The sequence below is a fragment of the Lithobates pipiens genome, unplaced genomic scaffold (genome assembly GCF_037356315.1).
Source record: "Lithobates pipiens isolate NorthernLeopardFrog02 unplaced genomic scaffold, aLitPip1_a1.2 Scaffold_1, whole genome shotgun sequence".
NCBI lineage: Eukaryota > Metazoa > Chordata > Amphibia > Anura > Ranidae > Lithobates > Lithobates pipiens.
The window spans coordinates 229,299,451-229,322,761 of record NW_027507685.1 but is presented as its reverse complement, the minus strand read 5'-3'; the positions used below and the strand labels follow the sequence as shown (position 1 = coordinate 229,322,761).

Here is a 23,311-nt window from a genome sequence, read left to right as displayed (position 1 = left end):
ACACCTCCGGAGCAGACTAATAAATTACTTTTAAAACCTGTGTAGTGGTTTTTTTTACACTTTTTCCCCAGGTGAATGGGTAGGGGTACCCCTTACTCATTCACATAGGGTGGGGGGCCGTGGGGGGTGGGGGGCCGGGATCTGGGGGCCCCCTTATTAAAGGGGGCTCCCGGATTCCAATAAGTCCCCCTCCCCCAGACCCCGACAACCAACGGCCAGGGTTGTCGGGAAGAAGACCTTGTCCTCATCAACATGGGGACAAGGTGCTTTGAGGTGGCGGGGGCCTGCAGGGCACCTCCCTTCCCCAAAGCACCAACCCCCCCATGTTGAGGGCACGCGGCTTGGTACGCTCCGGAGGGGGGGCGCTCGCTCGTCCCCACCCCCTTCCTGACCGGCCAGGCTTTGTGCTCGGATAAGGGTCTGGTATGGACCTTGGGGGGACCCCACGCTGTTTTTTCAGCGTAGGGGCTTCCCCTTAAAATCCATCCCAGACCCAAGGGCCTGGTATGCTCCCGGAGGGGGAACCCACGACATTTAAAAAAATAAATAAATTTGGCCTGGAGTTCCCCCTTCAGAGCTCATTCTCTGGGGCGAATTAAAGTTGTGTTGACAAGTCTTGTCCAAGTTGCCTCCAAAAGTCACGTTGGAAGTCGTGTTGCCCCTGTGTTTACCGGTGTCCTATCATATACGGTCCCCCTTCGGATAGTGTCCGCTGTATACTGCGCATGCGCGGTACACAGCACACACAGATTCCAAAAATACCTGAAGATGTCCAGGTTCTATCCCCACCATCCAAGTGGACATAGAGTTGGAATATAAAGAGCCGAGTGCAGCGAGGCCGAGCCTGAAGCGTGGCGAGCGAAGCTCGCCCGTGAGGGACCCTCTAATTTTCACAACCCTATGTCCGCTTGGATGGTGGGACTACCACCTCCACTCACGGCGCAGGTGCCGTTCATCTTCGGAGATTTTCCGAAGCTTCTTCTGCGCCGTACTGCGCATACGCAGTACGGGGCGGACACTATATGATGGCAGGACACTATCTGCCAGAACACCGGCTCTAAAGAGATACAATGTTTACACTTCTGAATGAACTCAACTCTGTGTGTAGGAATTCTGTTTAACCATTTAAAGATTAAAGCGGTTTTGTACCTAAAATTTTATCTTCTTATCTAAATTGATGTTAACATAGTTACAGTAATGAACATTGAAATAAAATATTATTCAGTACTTACCTTATATTTGTGATGTTTGTGCCGACTTCCGGGCTGTCCTCCCATGGGAGTAGGTGTGGTTATTGGCCTCGCAATGGTCCCTGGGAAATTTCTTAGCTATTTCCCAAGAATCCATGAGGGACATAGTAATGCCGAAATCTCGTGAGATTTCGGAAGGAGGACGCCGGTCACGTGACGAGGGCGTGTCCAAAATTGCCATTTTGGTTGATGGCAACCAAAAACTTTTACTGCGCTGCTCACTGCTATCAGTGAGCATGCGCGAGATGGAGCGGTGGATGCTGGGAGCCCAGCGTCATCGCATACAGGAAGTAAATGCCTGTGGGCTTCAGACGCCCACAGTAAAAATGGAAACCGCCGGACTGCTTTTTTAAAAGTTTCCCATTGCAATAAAATTGTCACGCCGGGGGTCAAAAACACGCCGATCATCAATGCTAAGAGACGGTAGGAATCGCCCACCAGTGACACAGGTAAGAAAAAAACAAAACCGCAGCGGAATCCCGCTTTAAATCTTTTCTGACACTTGTTGCTTACAAGTAAAAATCCTGTATTTTCTGCTAGAAAATCACTTAGAACCCCCAAAAATTATATATTTTTTTTTTAGCAGAGACCCTAGAGAATAAAATAGTGGTTGTTACAATATTTTCTATCACACAGCATTTGCGCAGAGGTCTTTCAAACACATTTTTTTTGGAAAAAAGACACTAATGATAAAAAAAACAGTAAACTTAGCCCAATTTTTTCATCCAAAAGTTTTGATTACCTGTTTTTGTGTATTTAATATATATTTTTTTTTATTTTATATCTCAATTATACATACAAGTGAACTGATTGGAGGTTTGTTTTGTTTAATGTTTAAATTAGGGATGCACCGAATGGGTTTTTTTGGTGCCGAAACCGATACCGAAAATAAATTTTCCTTGATCCCAAAAACCGATACCGAAATTGACTGTTTTTAAAAAATATTTTTATACAGGAGATGGTCAGAGACTGGGGACATGCTACAGGAGATGGTCAGATACTGGGGACATCCTACAGGAGATGGTCAGAGACTGGGGAAATGATACAGGAGATGGTCAGACTGCAGGCATGGTACAGGAGATGGTCAGACTGCAGGCATGGTAAGAGACTGCAGGCATGATACAGGAGATGGTCAGAGACTGCAGACATGGTACAGGAGAAAGTCAAAGACTGGGGACATGGAACAGGAGATGGTCAGAGACTGGGGACATGGTACAGGAGATGGTCAGAGACTGGGGACATGGTACAGGAGATGGTAAGAGACTGCAGGCATGGTACAGGAGATGGTAAGAGACTGCAGGCATGGTACAGGAGATGGTAAGTGACTGCAGGCATGGTACAGGAGATGGTCAGACTGCAGGCATGGTACAGGAGATGGTCAGACTGCAGGCATGGTACAGGAGATGGTAAGAGACTGCAGGCATGGTACAGGAGATGGTAAGAGATTGCGGACATGCTACAGGAGATCAATGCAGCCTCACCAGTGCCCATCATATGCAGCCTCACTGTGCCCAGCAGCCTACCAGTGCATATAAACATACACATATAAAAACACACACACACTAATATATATATATATATATATATATATATATATATATATATATATATATATATATAAAACATACACACACATAAACATGCACACATATAACACACACACATATAAACATGCACACATATAACACATATAACACACACACACATAACACACACAGAGGCATAAAAACATATATATAGACAGTCTTTTTAAAAGTTGGCAGTTGCAGCTCCTGTACCTTACTCTCCATGCAGAGAGAACAGCACACACTGCAAGACATCTCTCCCTTGCATTCACAGTAAACAGCGTGGCCGAGCTCCTGCACAGCCGATTTACACATCGGCTGAGGAGCCATATGCAGCCACCGCTGAGGAGAAGGGGGACTTTACACTAAGCCCCTGTACACACGGTCGGAGATTCTGCCAACCAAATCCGTCGGATTTTGTCCGTCGGATTTAGTCCGACGGATTGTGTCCAAAACTGTTGCATACACACGTTCGGGCCAAGTTGTCTGATTTAGCGGTTGCCAAGAATGCGGTGACGTAAGCCGTGTACGGCGGGACTAGAAAAAGGAAGTTCAGCACCCTTTGGGCTCCTTCTGCTGATCTCGTGTCTATCGCGTGTTAGTAGAATTTTGGGGAGAGACGATTCCTGCTTTTCACATTAGTGATTCAGATGGCTACCGCTCTTTAGTTTGTGCTTGTCTTTGCGTATCTGATAAACAGTGTGTGCAGTCATTAAGTATTTGCTTCTCATTGTGGACTATATCTTGGTATGGTACGCTTTGAAAGGCATTTTTTATTGTCTGCTTGCTTCTGCTATTCAGGTCGTCCTTTCAGGCCTTGCTGTTTATCGGTGCTTTCTGGTGTCCGTTGTGACCAGCCGACCGTTTTCAAAACATGTTTTGTCTACGTACTTATCGTACAGTTTGTGCTGTGCAGGGGCTTCGTGTTGGGGTTCCTACTTTGACTTTGACACATGCCCGGTCCATGAACAGGGAGGGGAGGCGTTTGTGGACCAAGAATTGGTTGCACCAGCATCAACAGTTCTCCCACATGCCTTTGCTCCGTGAGATCCGCGAGAATAATCCTGATCATTTCTGGATTTTTCTCAGGATGACGGACCCCGTTTTTCACCGTCTGCTGGCTTTGCTGACCCCTTATATCACCAGGCAGGATACCTGCATGTGGCAAGCCATCACTCTGGAGCAGAGGCTCATTGCCACGTTGCGCTACTTGGCAACAGGGAGAAGCCTTCAGGACCTCAAGTTCTCTACAGGCATCTCCCCCCAGGCTCTGGGGATCATTATTCCAGAGACATGTTCTGCCATCATTCATTTCCTGCAGAAGGACTATATTATGCTAAGTTTTATCCTTTAACATCACATTCTATGTATTTCATGATTGCTAATGTCTTGCATTTCTTTCCTTACTCCCTAATTACCATCATTGCAATATGCTCTAATTCATATGCTCTGTCCCTTTGTCCTCATGCATATTTGCTTTACTAACTTCCCCACCATGCTCTTCTTGGCCCATAAAACTATAGTCTAGTCACTTAACGAATGTCATGTGTGTGCTTCAATTCATGCAACCTTTTTTTTATTTTTGGAGTTGTGCCAAACTCATTAGTAACCCCCCTCTCCCCAACTGCTAGCTCAGCTGATAGCAATCTTCTATCTGATGACTTGACCCAACCCAATACACACTATACCTACCTTTTTCATGATCACATTTATGGATGAATTCACCAAAGCATGTAGTGTAAGGGCCTGCCTCAATACTTTCAAATGCTATTTTTATTTTTTTAACACATACATTTTCTTGCTATGTAATAGCAGAATGTCAAAATGTGCTTCCATTTAGTTATTATGACACTTCTTACCTGTCCGGTGGGCTGCCAATAGTGTAACTAAGGAGGGGCTTCCCAAAGTATCACACATTATTTAGGCATTCAGCTCTCAATCAAGTGGAGAGGGCTACCTGTCCTAAACATCCCCCCTCATTTTTTAGCAAGAGCCCATCATATGGGGGATGGGGGGTTATGACTCTCATAAGGGGACCTTATACTTTAGGCTTTAAATACTCAGTTAAAAAAATGTGATACTAATTTAGACTAAAAATGTGGGTGTCTAATCTGCTTGCAATGTTGATTTGTCACATTACTAGTTTTTGTTCTTGTTTCACTACACAGTGAAACAAGAACGCCACAGGAATGGCAGACTGTGGCCTCCCACTTTGCCAGTTTTATTAAAGTTGTGCCTTTTTCACCAACAGTGCAAACCCAAGTTCAGAGCGAGATGAGGGGACAGTCTCTTCTTCAGATAATCTTATTATGTTGTGGGTCTGCTACACACACACCTTCTTTTTGTTAACGGATGTATGTAGTGCATTACTGATCAAAATCATGCTCATTTTCAGCACCATGGCAGGAAAATGGCATGATTGTCCAAATTAACACATCACTGTGTGTTTTTTACTAAAGGCACATCCACTATGCACTACAAGTGCACTGCAAAAGTACACCTGAAACTGCACTTGGAGTGCAAAGTGGAGTTGCCTTTAGTAAATCACACTCCTTCTCAACCCAAACTCAAATTTGACTACAAATACATTTTATGCCCAATGAAAAAGGAAGCCACACATTGTTGAGAATTAAAATTTTTAATACAAGCACATTCACATGTGCGTTTATTAAAGGTTTTTACAACAAAACAAGAGATTTTGTGTATCCAAAACAGAGTTTAATCAGATTTTTTTATCCTTGTTGTTTTTGTGTAAATAGGCATGTATCAAACCGTAAAATACAGAACACAGGAACTTACAAAGTTCAACTTGGAAAAGTGAAGACAATATCAGACCTGAGTATGTACAAACTGGGCTGATATTGCCTTCATCACATGGGGTGTGACCCCCTGAAAAATACAAATTTGGAAGATGCACACAGTGTGTCAACATGTGCTAACTCCCATCATGGGGGATCAATGTACATGCTTTGGGGCTGCAACCCCTTCATCTCAGACACTTTACACAAAACACGTACATTGATCCCCCATGAAGGGAGATAGCGCATGTTTACACACTCTGTGCATCTTCCAAATTAGTAATTTCGATAAATACAAAATTTTGTTTTTAAAATCACAAAAATAAAACCCTATCTAGTTTTTGGTGTTTCACACTCTACCCAAAACATCAATGATGTTCTTCATTTTATTTTTAACATCATTGATGTTTTGCTGGATATTTTCCAAATCCCGATTGCACCCCATTATCTCCCCGATCAGGATCTGGGCCCTTTCACTTGTAAAACGGGAATCTTCTTCCACATCACCTACAAAACAAAGCAAACAAACACACCATGTAATCAAAATATGGTGATATACACTCATGAGCTTACTGGAAGCTGTGTTCTCCGACACTCACCTGTTGTGGTGCCAATTTGTCCAACCTCCACAATCTCTCCTTCCTCCTCCTCCTCCTGCTCCTGCTCCTCTGTTTGTGCTTTTGGAAGTTGGCCTTCTTTGGGAGGTGTGGGGTCCCTGGTGTCCTCATACTTGCCGAGTCTTCTCTCCCCTATGAGAATGTAAACAAAGATTAATTAGCACACAGAGGGCAGAAATAGGAAACATTGCTTGGAAGTGTTGTACAATTGTGTTTTTGGGTCGAGTTACAAGGTGAGAACATTATTGGGGACACTTTGTTAAGCTGGAATACTTCCCTGCAGAACGATATTTCATACGAACGAATGAAACCATGACCTTGAAAGTGGCCATTTTAAAATGCACAACATGAAATCAAAGCACATGGAGCATGTATGCAAGCAAGAATAATCATATGAACACACGACAACTACTTACATTTTTTAAGAACACGCTTGATCCTTCTGTACTGCTCGTGCTCCCTCAGTTTCAGGTCTGACCAGCGTTTTCTCAGTTGATCCTTAGAACGTTGTACCCCAAAATTCTTCTGAAGACTCTTCACAACTTTAGTCATGATCTTGGCCTTTCGGATATTTGGGTTTGGGTAAGGTCCATACTTCCTGTTCAATATGTCGACCATCTCCAACATCTCTCCAAAAGACATATTTGAGGCCTTAAATCTTGTCTTCCTGGATCGGGACGTTTCAGGTTCCGGGCTTTCCTCACCCTCCTCCTCGTTAGTGGAATTATTATTGCACACCTGCATTCTCTCCGCCATGTACTCTCCCCACTGCGCCAGAAGCGAAGGGGCGGGGAATAGTCTGGAAAGAACGTCAGGGGCGGGCGGAGTATCACGCATGCGCACTGTATATAAAACACAACACGTGTGTATCGTCCATACGATCTGGGAGGAGAGTGTGAGGCACAGACACGACGAACGTGGAAACAAAGGTAACATTTTTAACTTGGTGCTTCACTAGACTAGACTGCTTCTATCTAGGCCGATGTTGGGACAAGATTAGGAGGGATTTTAATTGCATTATTAGTATTTGAGGGTTTGTCTTGCAGACAATATGGATCCATTCACAAATGCAAACTTTATGGGGCTATTCATAGAACTGTACATGGAGATGCCCTGCCTGTGGCAGTTCCACAACAAGTTTTTTACTGACAGATTAAAGAGGAACGCAGCACTGGAGAAACTGCTTGCTTTGTTGTGGATCAGGGTCCCCACGGCAGACATGGCCTATCTGAATCGCAAAATTGTGGCCATGAAGATGACATTTCTCAGGGAGAGAAAGAAGCACCTGGAGTCCTTGAGAGCAGGAGATACAGATGCTGTTTATTACCCCAGGATGGTTCACTTTGACAGGCTGCATTTTCTGGTAGACCAAGGGGTACCCAAGCCACCACTCAGGCCACCAACTCTCCAGCCTTCCTCCAAGGCATCCTTCACCCCCAGCTGAGGCTTCTGATGTACAACCTGGGCCTTCCAGGCAGCACCATGTGATGGGGCCCAGCTTGAGACAGGTATTGCATTGTTGAACATATTTCTTGTGTTAAATTTAATGATGTTAACTAGATGTTCTTATTGATCAGTAAGTTGTGATTTCTCAAAGTGGTTTACATATCAAGAGACAGTAGTGACCAAAAATGATTGGGACGGGAAAGAAAAATGCTGGTGTCAGAATGATAGTCTGTTCTATTTGGTAACATTCAATTAGCAAAAGCCAGGAGCACAAAATGGTGTGATTGATGATCAAAAAACTAAAACTGTCCCCTTTTCATACACAGGAAGACCTCAGCTAGGGGCAGGCTGTGGCAAGTGTCAGCCAGGAGGTCGACCAATGCCCTCCTCCTCCTGCCCCAGCTACAGGAGCCCAGCCACAGCCTCGAAGGATGCCTGCTGGGAAGTCACAAAGGAAGACGAGAGAGTGATGGCCTGGGTTGAGTCTGGTGTGCCAGAAGATGCAGCCTCTTGAAGATCACCATCCTGGGGACAGAAATGGCATCTGAATTTCCTGCTCTCTAGGACTTCAGGAGCAGACTTCTCTCCCTGAGATATCTACTCCTCAGGCCACCAATTTTTTAAATTAAAATTTAGTCATGTCTGCCCTGGGGGCCAAAGGCTGCACCAAAGTTAAGAAGTTTCTCCAGTGCTGCGTTCCTATTTATAGTTTCTAGCGAACAAAATAAATATTTTTTTTGTTTGATGAAATACTTGTGTAATGTGTTTTCTTTACAAAAGTACAGTTTATTTGTGAGCAGGCAGGTACATTTCAAAAATACAAAGTGAACTAAATAACAAGGGGTACCAACACTTAAAAACCTCCTGTAGATTAAAAAAGAAAAAGAAAACATAAAAAATACAATAATGTTGTTGTTGTAAGTTTACACACAAAAAAATAAAAAAATAAAAATAAGGAGAAATGAGCAAACTGTCTTTAAAGGAGATTTTTAGGGAACCCCCCCAAAAAAACATCCAAAAAAGAAAAAAGCTAATCTAAAATTGTGTAGATGTGACGCAAAATAAAATTGTATTGCTGAAATGGTTAAAAAAGAGTAATGAAATCCGTTCGGGAGAAGTGTGTGTGACTAAGAGCATCAAAAGAAGTTTGTTCTTGCAGCATTGTAAAGAACAAGAGAATGCGCTTGATGAAAGAATTTTTAACATTGCAGCGTGACGAATGTGCCATATCGCTTACGAGCAGTAGTTTTACCTGAACGAGCATTTCCGTGATGGAATTTGAATGTGAGCATGCGTGGCACTTGGTCCGATCAAAATTCTCTACACATGATCGGATTAGGTCCGACCAGCCCAGTTGGCCGGGAAATATTTACAACATGTTGGAAAATTCGGTCGGACGGATATTTGGATGGAATCAGTCCGATGCATACCACACACGGTCCGATAGGACACATTCTCCGACCGTGTGTGCAAGGGGAGAAACAAATAGTGTAGCGCTGGTGAGTGAATAAGGAAATTAAATATTAAGGAGTATTAGTAGTGAAACTAGTACTATACCACATACAAGTGACAAAATATAAGAAAATGCGTGAACCAAAATACAAATATTAGTTCGCTAAATACACAACATATGTATAAGGGCACACGACTATTGGTGAATATCAGTGACTAAAATGTAAGTCCCAGCAAAAACAGTCCACATGTGTTGGATAATGGACAAGTATCAATGTTGGTCTTCCCAACAAGAGGATCGGGCAACCCACAATTCAGTTGGACTGGGAACAACGACTTGTCTGGAGTAATTTCAGAAAGAATAAATACTCTTACCAGAGAAAATGGACTCATCTGTCATATGACAGTGGGTCAGCTGCGCTTGTAATCCCAAGTGATGTCAATCGGGTATTGTGAGTTGATGGTAGTTCACATCAATCGCGGCGCTGTCTCCGGATTACACGGACTTCCAGTGTTGGAGGCTGTAACATGCGTCTCCCGGGTCAACAGGGTCCAGTTATTCGCATTGGGATGCCACCCCAAGTGCGGTGAATGTTCAAAAAAAGAAAGGAAAAAAAGGCTCCAAATGGTGCAGGTCAGACGGTAACCATTGGGTTTATTAAAGAAAGGTCATAAAAACCATGACATAAAAGCAACATGTGGTCACAGAAAAAAATAAAACATAAAAAAGCAATGTGGGGTGCCAAATGCAAGCCCGACGCGTTGACAACAAAAGGTCTTCAACAGGGGCAAAAGGTCTTCAACGTGGGTACAAAGGCTAAGACCCCACGGGCTGCCTGCAGCATGGGTGAGGAGGGAGGGGAGGAGGAGAGAGTAAAGACGAAATGACACCCCCGTGATGGGCGGCACCGGGGGCGGCGCCAAGCCCAACAGGCCCTGTCCCATTTTCGGCACCAGTATCGGTGAAAATTCTCTTTCGGCTTTTTGCCGAAAGAGCAATTTTCGGCGGCCGAAATTTCGGTGCATCCCTAGTTTAAATGTAAGAAATTTGCTGTATCACTGATTACTTAAAGAGGGATTCCACCAAAAAAAAATATTAAAAGCCAGCAGCTATAAATATTACAGCTGCTGACTTTTAATAAATGGACACTCACCTGTCCCGGGTTCCAGCAATGCCGAGGCCGATCGATCTCTCGGCTGCTGCCGCCACCATTCTAGGTGAGGGAATCAGGAAGTGAAGCGAATCGGCTTCACTTCCCGGTCCCCTACTGCACATGCGTGAGTCGCGCCGCGCAATAGGAAATCTCTGCGCTGTCACTGGGACCCGTGTGTGTCCCAGCAGACAGCGCGGCAGGGCAGGAAATGGCGTAGACTCCCACGGGAGTCTATGCCCGGAAGAGGGTGTAAATACCTGTCTTTGACAGGTATCTCCACCCCCCTCCCCCCTGAAAGGTGTCAATTGTGACACCGGAGGTGGGAGGGATCCGATCAGCGGAGGTTCCACTTTAGGGTGGAATCCCGCTTTAAGGCTGCTTTCACACTGGAGCGGGCAGGTGTTGACGGTAAAAACACTGCTAGTTTTAGCGGCGCCTTACCATCACTTTAGCGGCGCTATTCGACTGCTAGTGGGGCACTTATAACCCAGCTAGTGGCCGAGGAAGAGGTTAAATGCGGCTGTGAAGCACCACCGCCAAAGCGCATTCATGTCAATGGGCAGGAGTGGTGGAGGAGCGGTATACACCACTACAAACGTGCTGCTCTCAGGACTTTTTTTTAACGTCCTGCCAGCACATCGCCTCCGTGTGAAAGCACTCGGACTTTGACACAGACTGTAGGGGAGCCGTTTTGCAGGCACTTTACAGGTGCTATTTTTAGCCCAAAAGCGCCTGAAAAACTCCCCAGTGTGAAAGGTGTCTGTTAGATTTTATGAGATGAAGGGGGGGATTTTTTTTTTAAATCAGCCTAACATATCGGCCCAAAAAAATCGGCATCATATATCGGCCATCACCGCCACGATTTCGAAATATAGGCATCGGCCAGTGAAAAATCCATATCGGTCGACCTCTAACCTCTAACCCCGATATCTTCTATATCTGTCATCCCTCATCCTCAGTCTAATCTGATGATGTCACAGTGAGGAGGTATGCTGCCATATTATCTGTATCCTATACCAATCAAACAGGCTTAGGGGATGTGTGTTGCTCTGTGTACATGCAGTCACCATTTAAAATGAAATTCCATTTAAACCATCTAAACCCATCAACAAAATTAAATGTAGTAACTGCATGTGTAGACATATGTACATACATTATTGATGAATCTGTCCTTATACAGAATTGTCACTTCCCCCTAAAAACACACTCTGACAATATGGCTGCTGTGATCCCACCATTTTATAGTGAGGGGGCCGGATTATCCATTCCTTCAGATTATTGGTTTCAGTTGATCATTATGGGATGTTCCTCATTTCTGGCAGTGAGTCTTAAGCCGCGTACACACGTGGCGGACTGTCTGGCCAACTTAGTCCGTCAGACAATCCGACGGACAGTCCGTCATACTTTCGAATGAACGGACTTGCCCACACACGGCACTTTTTGAGCGGACTAATACGGCGGACTAAGTCCGCCATACTATCCGCCCTACTTTTGAAATGAATGGACTCGCCCACACACGTGGAGGAAAGTCCGCTCATTTCGAGCGCGTCTCCAGGTAGGCGGGGCCCGCGACGGAGACGTCGCTGGCCCCGCCGCCTGGTATGGACTTAAAGGTGTCCCCCCAAGTCCACAACAGACCCTTGTTCGAGCACGCTACCCGGCCGGCCAGGAAAGGGGGGGGCGAGCGAGCGCCCCCCCTCCTGAGCCGTACCAGGCTGCATGCCCTCAACATGGGGGGGTGCCTTGGCCGTTAGTTGTTGGGGTCTGCAGGCGGGGGGCTTATCGGAAGGGGGATACCCCCGGATACCGGCCCCCACCCTATGTGAATGAGTATGGGGTACAATGTACCCCTACCCATTCACCTGTGGAAAAAAGTACAAAAAAAACACAACACAGGGTTAAAATATTTTATTGCACAGCTCCGGGGGTCTTCTGTCTTCGGGGGTCTTCTCGCCGGACTCCTCCGCTATCTTCTTGTAGCTCTTTTGCTAGCGGAGGAGTCCGGCTTTCTTCCTCGCCGCCGGCCTCTTCTCCCGACTTCGGGGGTCTTGTCCCCCTCTTCGGTTCTTCTGCCGGGCCACCGCGCCTTCTTATAGCTCTTTTACAGGCGGTGGCCCGGTCTTCTGTCGCCGTCGCCTTCCGTTCTTCTTCTTCTTCTTCTCCAGGAGATGTTGCCTCGACGATCTCTCCGGCCACAATGCCAGGGCCGCGCTCCGCTGCCACTTATATAGGGACAATGGGGTGGTGTCACATGGCTTTATGTCACATGGGTTGGTCACATGGGTTGATGTCACATGGGGTCTATGACATCGTAAGGGGGCGGGGTCACCATGTGACCAACCCATGTGACATAAAGCCATGTGACACCGCCCCATTGTCCCTATATAAGTGGCAGCGGAGCGGGTCCCTGACATTCCGGCTGGAGAGAGCGTCGAGGCAACATCTCCTGGAGAAGAAGAAGAAGAAGAAGAAGAAGAAGTAGAAGAACGGAAGGCGGCGGCGACAGAAGACCGGGCCACCGCCTGTAAAAGAGCTATAAGAAGGCGCGGTGGCCCGGCAGAAGAACCGAAGAGGGGGACAAGACCCCTGAAGTCGGGAGAAGAGGCCGGCGGCGAGGAAGAAAGCCGGACTCCTCCGCTAGCAAAAGAGCTACAAGAAGATAGCGGAGGAGTCAGGCGAGAAGACCCCCGAAGACGGAAGACCCCCGGAGCTGTGCAATAAAATATTTTAACCCTGTGTTGTGTTTTTTTTGTACTTTTTTTCACAGGTGAATGGGTAGGGGTACATTGTGCCCCATACTCATTCACATAGGGTGGGGGGCCGGTATCCGGGGGCCCCCTTATTAAAGGGGGCTCCCGGATTCCGATAAGCCCCCCGCCCGCAGACCCCGACAACCAACGGCCAGGGTTGTCGGGAAGAGGCCCTTGTCCTCATCAACATGGGGACAAGGTGCTTTGGGGTGGGGGGGCCGCACGGCCCCCCCTTCCCCAAGGCACCCCCCCATGTTGAGGGCAAGTGGCCTGGTACGGCTCAGGAGGGGGGGCGCTCGCTCGCCCCCCTTTCCTGGCCGGCCGGGTAGCGTGCTCGGACAAGGGTCTGTTGTGGACTTTGGGGGGGACCCCCACGCCGATTTTTTTCAGCGTTGGGTTCCCCTTTAAGTCCATACCAGGCGGCGGGGCCAGCGACGTCTCCGTCGCGGGCCCCGCCTACCTGGATACCCGCTCGAAATGAGCGGACTTTTCTCCGGGCGGGAAAAGTCCGCTCATTTCAAAAGTACGGCGGACTGGCACACACACGGGCGGACTGTCCGCTGAAATGCGAGTCCGACGGACAGTATTTCCAACATTCTGAAATACGTAGTCCGCCGCTGAAATGTGTTTCGGCGGACTAAGTTGGGCAGACAGTCCGCCCGTGTGTACGCGGCTTTAGGCTCCATGCACACTGGGCATAAAAAGCCAGGTCCCTTGGCAGAAAAAAACGTCCATGTAGATAATTTTTTGTACAAAGCTTAGATGAGCTTCAGAGTTTTGCATTTTTTTGTGCCAGAAAGCTCCAATCAGAAACGCAAACCAGAAGGGTTTTTCCTGCCTCTAAACGTTGAGCTTAACCACTTCAGCCCCGGAAGGATTTACTCCCTTCCCGACCGGAGCATTTTATGCGATTTGGCACTGCGTCGCTTTAACTGACAATTGTGCGGTCGTGCGACGTGGCACCCAAACAAAATTGACGTCCTTTTTTCCTCACAAATAGAGCTTTCTTTTGGTGGTATTTGATCACCCTTGCGGTTTTTATTTTTTGCGCTATAAACAAAAAAAAAAGAGTCAAGTTTGAAAAAAATGCATTATTTTTTACTTTTTGCTATAATATCCCCCAAAAAGTATACATTTTTTCCCTCTGTTTAGGCCTATACGTATAATAGGGGATAGTTTTATGGCATTTTTATTATTATTTTTTTTACTAGTAATGGCGGCGATCAGCGATTTTTATCATTACTGCGACATTATGGCAGACGCATCGGACAATTTTGACACATTTTTGGGACCATTGGCATTAATACAGCGATCAACGCTATAAAATTGCATAGATTACTGTAAAAATGTCACTGGCAGTAAAGGGGTTAACCACTAGGGGGTGGGGAGGGGTTAAGTGTTCCTAGGGGCGTGTTTCTGTCTGGGGGATGGGCTGTGTGTGACATCACACTGATCGCTGCTCCCGATGACAGGGAGCAGACAATCAGTGTGCTGTCACTAGTCAGAACAGGGAGATGTTGTTTACATCGGTTCCGTTTTTGAGCTCCATGACATGATTGCAGTTATCCCTGCGGTGATTGAGTCCTCGGGCATGTTCACGGAGCTCGCGGCAGGCCCATGTGCGGGCACGGCAGGATATTCAAAGCAACGTATGGGTACATTACTTTGCCCAGCTGTGCCACTCTGGCGACTTATTTATACCGGTGCCAGTCGGGAACCATTAACCACCTCCCGTTTGCACTATAGCTGAAGGTTTGGCTATGGTGTGGACCTAATTTGCCGGGAGGGCGTCCATAGACATCCTTCTGTGCTTGCGTGGCCTGCGCGCCCCCATGATCCCGACCCCTTACCACGTGATCAGCTGTCAACCAATGACAGCTGATCATGTGATGTAAACAAAGCTGGTAATCTGCTATTTTTTCTCCTCATGCTGGTACTGTGGCACTAGTGTGAGGAGAGAAAAAAAAAGCCGATCACTGGTGGCTGTGAGAGGGACAGCAGTTTCAATCTTGAGAGCCTCTGCAGAGGCTTCTGTGCCACCTACCAGTGACCACAGTACCACCCATCAGTGCCCACAATATCACTTACCAGTGCCCACCAGCTCCACCTATCAGTGCCCACAGTGTCACCTATAAATGTCACCAATCAATGCCTCATCACTAGTGCTGCCTATCAATACCACCTACCAGTGCCCATCAGTTACACCTAACAGTGCCCATCAGTGCCACCTATCAGTATCGCCTTATCTGTGCCCATCAGTGTTGCCTTATCTGTACCCATCAGTATCGCTTTATCTGTGCCCATCAGTGTCGCCTATCAGTGCCCATCAGTGCACCCTCATCAGCGAATATCAATGAAGGAGATAAATTACCAGTTTGCAAAATTTTATAATAAACTATGAAACTTTTTTTTTTCAAAAATCTGTCTTTGTTTGTTTAGCAAAAAAAAAAACCCAAGTGGTGATTAAATACCACTAAAAGAAAGCTCCATTTATGTGAAAAAAAATGATAAAAATGTAATTTTTAGCTTTCAGCGCTGTCACACTTTGAATGGCAATTGCTCAGTCATGCTACAGTAGCATGACCGCGCAATTGCCATTCGAAGTGTGACAGCGCTGAAAGCTAAAAATTGGTCTGGGCAGGAGGGGGGTTTAAGTGCCCAGTAAGCAAGTGGTTAAAATACACCTGTAATTGTCCTAATGTGCAGGAAACATCGGGTGACACTGAGCTGCTTCTACAGGTAAAACTTCTGTAGAAACAAAATTTTTTTAAGCCAGTGTGCCCGGAGCCTTAAAGGTTTTTGGGCAAAAATTTTCAATTTTTGAACCCATTATAACCCTGAAAATTGCTGTGAATTAATGATAAACCTGAACCTCATCTCCACCAATAACCGCAATCTTCACACGGCACATGTGATGACATCACAACACTCCATGAAGGATCATTGCTGTGTATAATACATTGAGGGACATTAGTGAGTGCCGTACAGACATCATACTGACTATAATGGAATGGTGACCTTCCAGTACTCAACTCATTTCACCTTCTATATATACTGTGCAGAGGGACTTTGTTTTGCACATAATAATATTAACCACTTGCCTACTGGGCACTTAAACACCCTTCCTGCCCAGACCAATTTTCAGCTTTCGGTGCTCTCACACTTTGAATGACAATTACTCAGTCATGCAACACTGTACTCAAATTAATTTTTTGTCCTTTTTTCCCATAAATAGAGCTTTCTTTTGGTGGTATTTGATCACCTCTGGGGTTTTTATTTTTTGCGCTATAAATGAAAAAAGACTGAAAATTTTGAAAAAAAAAACGCATATTTCTTTGTTTCTGTGACAGAATTATGCAAATTATTAATTTTTCTTCATAAATTTTGGCCACAATTTATACTGTTACATATCTTTGGTAAAAATAACCCAAATTAGTGGATATTATTTGGTCTTTGTGAAAATTAGAGAGTCTACAAGCTGTGGTGCGAATCGCACAAAATTGATCACATCTGATGTACTGGTGTAAAGGAAAGAGGATAAATCTGATCACATCTGATGTACTGGTGGCCTATCTCGGTTCTTGTGACCCAAACAAGCCAGGAAAGTACAAATACCCCCCAAATGACCCCTTTTTGGAAAGTAGACATTCCAAGGTATTTAGTAAGAGGCATGGTGAGCTTCTTGATGTTGTCATTTTTTTCCCACAATTCTTTGCAAAATTAAGATTTTTCATTTTTTTTCTTTTTTTCCACAAAATTGTCATTGTAATAGGTTATTTCTCTCACATGGCATGTGTATACCACAAATGACACCCCCCAAAAAATTCTGCTACTCCTCCTGAGTATTACAATACCACATGTGTGGGACTTTTTCACAGCCTGGCCACATAGAGAGGCCTGACATGCAGGGAGCGCCGTCACATGTTCTAGGAGCATAAATTACACATCTAACTTGTTGACTACCTATTACACTTTTGAAGGCCCTGGAGCACCAGGACAATGACACGTGACACTGATGACAAATGGCACTGATACGTGGCACTGATGACAGATGGCACTAATACGTGGCACTGATGACAGGTGGCACTAATGACAGATGGAACTTATACGTGGCACTGATGACACGTGGCACTGATGACAGATGACACTAATACGTGGCACTGATGACAGATGGCACTTATACGTGGCACTGATGACACGTGGCACTTATACATGGCACTGATGACAGATGGCACTAATGACAGATGGCACTTATACGTGGCACTGATGACACGAGGCACTGATGACAGATGGCACTAATACGTGGCACTGATGACAGATGGCACTTATACATGGCACTGATGACACGTGGCATGAATACGTGGCACTGACAGATGGCACTAATACGTGGCACTAATACACACCACCGATGACAGATGGCACTAATACGTGGCACCGATAGCGCGTGACACTGATGACAGATGGCACTGATACGTGGCATTGATGACACGTGACACTGATGACAGATGGCACGTGACACTGACAGGTGGCACTGATGACAAATGGCACTGATACGTGGCACTGATGACAGATGGCACTAATATGTGGCACTGATGACAGATGGCACTATGTGGCACTGATGACACGTGGCACTGATGACAGATGGCACTTATACGTGGCACTGATGACAGATGGCACTGGGGGCAAATGGCACTGACAACAGGTGGCACTGGGGACAGATAGCACTAACAGGTGGCACTGGGGGGCAGGTAGCACTGGGGCAGGATGGCACTTTTTTTTTACACTTACGGCCGCTGCAGCCGTTCATCTCTCCCCTCTCACACGCTGTCTGTGTGAGGAGGGAGAGCGGCGCTGAGAGATGATCTCATATGTTTACATATGAGATCATCTCGCATTGGACACGCCGAACGCACTGTAAACGGCCGCTGTGATTGGCCGTTTACAGCGATCTGTGTTTGCCTGTCTCCGGGGGACATGGCAAACACAGAACTTCCCCGATGCGCGCCCGCGGCAGCGCACATTGCGGAAGTAAACAACAGGACGTCCAGGGACGGCCTCTCGGACGAAAGTGCCTGCTCTACGGCCGTCATTCGGCTATAGGGCGGACGGGAAGAGGTTAAATAGAACTTTGGTTTATATTTATAATCAAATCCATCAGTGAGTGTAAAAATTCTCTCACCTCCAGTCTGGTTGAATCGACTCATCGCTGTCTGTACATTGTGCTTGTAAACAGGCTCAGAGCTCCGACCTCCTTGTGTCTCCTCCTCCCAGTAATCAGATCCCAGTTTCTTCATCCACTCAGTCTTGGGAAGATGCTGACGGGTGTCACTGTTATAATTTGTTATCTCCTTATCATCAACATATCCAACCTCAGAATACACAGGGAGTCCGGATCCTGGAGAGGAGACTGCAGTTCTATAATACTGCAGAGTGTGACTGTCTGATAGAGAGAGAAAGATACACAGATGGTTATATATCACACAGCATATAATATATCCTGAGAAATAAGGGTGACCCCACACACAGGCAGATCTGTCAGGGGCACAGAGGCGGAGCCTCCATATTGCTGGCCGGGTGCTCTCCTCCAATCCTCTGGCTGACTGCAGAAGGGACAATGAGGTGGGCGGAGCCTCCCCATTCCCTGCTGCTCTGGAATGTGTGCAGAGATCTCTGGGACTGCAGCCAAACTTGTAAGGTAAGTTATTTCCATGTCAGAATTTCAAAGTACTCTCACCTCTCCTCCCCCCACCATACACTATACATACACCCCCCCTCCCCCCACCATACACTATACATACACCCCCCCTTCCCCCCACCATACACTATACATACACCCCCCCTTCCCCCCACCATACACTATACATACACACCCCCCCTCCCCCCACCATACACTATACATACAGCCCCCTTCCCCCACCATACACTATACATGCACCCCCCTCCCCCACCATACACTATACATACACCCCCTTCCCCCACCATACACTATACATACATCACCCTTCCCCCACCATACACTATACATACACCCCCCTTCCTCCCACCATACACTATACATACACCCCCTTCCCCCACCATACACTATACATACACCACCCTTCCCCCACCATACACTATACATACACCCCCCTTCCTCCCACCATACACTATACATACACACCCCCTCCCACCACCATACACTATACATACACACAAAATGTTTGGGTTTGGCTCGAAGAAAAGGTGGCAACCCTACCTCGGTGGCCTCTTCGCAGCTCAGCCTGGCCGTTGATTGGCTAGAGTGGATGGAGTGAAAGCAGCACAGCCATTGGCTCGCGCTGCTGTCAATCACATCCAATGATGCGGTGCGCCGGGGGCGGGGCCAAGTGATACAGTGAGCAGCTATAGGCGCCGGCCATATTATGGGAGCGCGCCGCAAGAAATAACCACCATGCGAGAGGGTTCACATGAAGGTGGTTAGTTCTTGTGGGGAGGAGCTGAGACAGCCGCCGAGGGACCCCAGAAGAGCAGGTTTGGGGCCACTCTGTGCAAAACAAGCTGCACAGTGGAGGTAAGTATATCATGTTTGTTATTTTAAAAAAAAAAAATTCTTTACACCCCCTTTAAAGCGGGAGTCCACCGGGACTCCGCGTTTTTTTTTTTTTTAAAAGCCAGCAGCTACAAATACTGCAGCTGCTGACTTTTAAATAGTGACACTTACCTGTCCAGCGTGCCCGCGATGTCGGCACTCGAAGCCGATCGCTCGCTCGTCTGTCGGGTCCTGCCGCCGCCATCTTGGGTATGGGAATCAGGAAATGGAGCCTTTCGGCTTCATTTCCCGGTTCCCTACTGCGCATGCGCGAGCCGCGCGGCGCAATCCGGGCGGTCCCCGCTGCCTCTGGGAGCTGTGTGTTTCCCAGCAGGCAGCGGGGCACTTGCTGAAGGGGGCGGGCGCTTGCGGAAAGGGGCGTAACGTACGCCCCTTTCCGCAGAGAGCTAGCCCGGAAGTGGGTGCAGTTACCTGGATTATCCAGGTAACTGCACCCCCCTCCCCCCTGAAAGGTGCCGATTGTGGCGCCGGAGGGGGGGGATTCCGATGAGCGGAGGTCCATTTTAGGGTGGACCTCCGCTTTAAGGCCTAATGGACACCTAGAGCTGCACGATTTATTGTTAAAAGATCGCAATCTTGAATCGACCCCTCCCCCACACAATCTTAATTCATCATTTCTGTGATTCAGCCAATTATATTTTCAAGGACAGGAGAGAAGCACATGATTAATTTGGTGCAGTGATTTACTTAAATAGATAAATAAACAAAGTCCTATGTGTAACCAACTGCCATGAACCGACAATCCTTTCTTGATTCAAAAGCCCCCTGTGACAGAATACTCACCAGACAGCCAATAATATCCAGCTTTCAATTATAAACACTTGTGCCCAACGTGTTGCACAGAGCTCCTTATCTGTGATAACCCTCCACCATTCTATACACTCACCAGACAGTAAGACATTACAAGTCTTGAGCCATCGCAATAGAACCTGGTGACATCATATCCAGAACTGTAGGGGGTTAGGAGGACTTCATAAGGAAACGGTAATAGATGGCCTATTTGATGGCCTCTTAGGCGGATCCCTTAAGAACGTGCATGCGCATGAAATGCATCAGAAGGGACCTACACACTGACATCATTGCCACCACGACCTCATGGTAGGAGTGGCAGCCATCTATTGCCGGTTCCTTGCAAAGTCCTCTTAACCCACTGCAGTTCAGGATATGTCCTCACCGGGTTCTATGGCGATGGCTCAAGGCTTGTAATGTCTTACTATCTGGTGAGTGTATAGAATGGTGGAGGGATATCACAGATAAGGAGCTCTGTGCAACACTTTGGGCACAAGTGTTTATAATTGAATGCTGGATATTATTCACTTTCTTTGTTTTGACACATTGCACAGGGGGCTGTCATAGGGGGCTTTTGCATTAAGAAAGGATCGACAGTTCATGACAGTCGGTCACACATAGGACTTTATTCATCCAACACATGGACTTTTTTTTTCATTCATGTAAAGCGCTGCACCAAATGTGTTTATCATCTGGTCTATAGGAGTTGTATATTCATCTTTGTGTGTGCTCCCAGATACATTATTATATTTTCAGCCATCTTGTTTAATTGAAGCAAAGAGTATTATGTCTTATTTTATTGTCATCTTGATCGATAATTTAATGTTCAGGGGTTGTAAATCTTTAAAATAAAAAAGTTCTTCAGAATCGTGAGAGAATTGTGATCTTATTCTAAGCAAAATAATGGTGATTCTCATTTTATCCAGAACCGTGCAGCTCTATGGACTATCAATGTAATCATTGACACACATCTAAATATACAGTATATGTTTAAAGTTTATGTCAAGCAAATAAAGGTTAGAACCCCTCTCAGGGTTTCCGGCCCAGTCCCGCTGACAATGTGGTGAGGGGAACCTGTCAGACATTCTAATCTTTACCCCATCTATCCAAAGCTGGAAACAAGGGTTTGATTTGAATATTCTTTAACTATTTGAGGACCAGCCGCCGCAGTTATACTCGTAGCTGTACGTCGATTATGGCGTTTTTTTTTTTTTTTTTTTTACCAAAAATATGTAGAATACATATCGGCCTAAACTGAGGAAGACTTTTTTTTTGGACATTATAGCAAAAAGTAAAAAAATATTGTTTTTTTTTTCAAAATTGATGTTTTTTTGTTTATAGCGCAAACAATAAAAACCACAGAGGTGATCAAATACCACCAAAAGACTCTATTTGTGGGGGGGAGGACATCAATTTTATTTGGGTACAACATCGCACGACCGTGAAATTGTCAGTTAAATCAAAGCAGTGCCGTATAGCAAAAAATGGCCTGGTCATAAGAGGGCAAATCTTCCGGGGCTTAAGTGGCTAAAGCTGAAATTTATTCTGCTTAAATTCTACCTTTCCTAGTTGTCATGTAGGATCACCCATCCGATTGGACGGGTGATCTATCTATCACAGTTCCCCGGACAAGGGGGAGGGGCTGTATGTGACGGCACGCGACGGGGGAACACACAGCTATTGAAATGAAAGCTGTGATGTTCCAGGCGCTCTATTGAACCAGACGGCGGAGGCGGCTCTCCTCTCTCTTCGCTGCATCACTGGCTGCACTGGGGGCAACACTGGCTGTACTGGGGGCAACACTGGCTGTACTGGGGGCAACACTGGCTGCACTGGGGACAACACACTTATCTCTTTTATCATGTTGCCAGTAGGGATGAGCTTCGTGTTCGACTCGAACACACGTTCGACTCGAACATCGGCCATTCACCCGTTCAGCGAATACCGAACATTATGGGCCGTTCGCGCCAAATTCGTGTGGTGCTCACGGCCCACAATGCACTGCGCCATCGCAGTGCATTGCTGGCTCATGATTGCTGGCCCAATCACAGTGCCAGCAGCGAGGAGAGCCATGATTGGCCACAGGCATCCTGCCAATCATAGCTCAGGCTGTGTAGTACAGGCCCCACACTATATAAGGCCGCCAGCGCGGCGGCCTTGTGTAGTGTGTTGGCGTCTGTAGGAGTTAGTGGGTGTTCTGTGTACCTTCAACACAGTATACACCGTTCGTTATCGGACGATTTTGCGTTCTTGCTCTTCTGTAGTGGATGTTGTCTGCGTGCCCTGACCGCAGTATACACCATTATATCCACCTATATAGCTAGCTATCTTGCTCTTTTTTAATAGAGCTTGCAGTCAGTTGTAGGAGATTGTGTGTGCTGTCTGCGTGCCCTGACCACAGTATACACCGTTATATCCACCTATATAGCTAGCTATATTGCTCTTTTTTAATAGAGCTTGCAGTCAGTTGTAGGAGATTCTGCGTGCCCTGACCACAGTATACACCGTTATATCCACCTATATAGCTAGCTATATTGCTCTTTTTTAATAGAGCTTGCAGTCAGTTGTAGGAGATTGTGCGTGCTGTCTGCGTGCCCTGACCGCAGTATACACCGTTATATCCACCTATATAGCTAGCTATATTGCTCTTTTTTAATAGAGCTTGCAGTCAGTTGTAGGAGATTCTGCGTGCCCTGACCGCAGTATACACCATTATATCCACCTATATAGCTCTTCTCTAATTGAGCCATCTGTCATCTGCAGGAGTTAGTGGGTGTTGTGTGTGCCTCCAGCACAATATACACTACCCAATTGCTAGTTTTCCCATCTCCCTTCAGGCCATTACCATGTCTGGAAGGCCAACAAGGAGAGGCAGACAGGCGCGAGCCGATAAAAGAGGGC

At 46.4% G+C, this 23,311-nt stretch overlaps 1 protein-coding gene across 2 annotated transcripts in view; it reads right to left on the bottom strand.

Annotated features, from left to right (window-relative positions):
• LOC143984130 (class I histocompatibility antigen, F10 alpha chain-like) overlaps window positions 1-23,311 on the bottom strand; it is a 174,296-nt gene that overhangs the window by 95,373 nt on the left and 55,612 nt on the right. For both annotated transcript variants that reach the window (XM_077484443.1, XM_077484449.1), the window contains exon 2: window positions 18,212-18,472. In XM_077484443.1, the coding sequence (XP_077340569.1) occupies window positions 18,212-18,472 (261 nt within the window). The remainder of the gene's footprint in view (window positions 1-18,211; window positions 18,473-23,311) is intronic.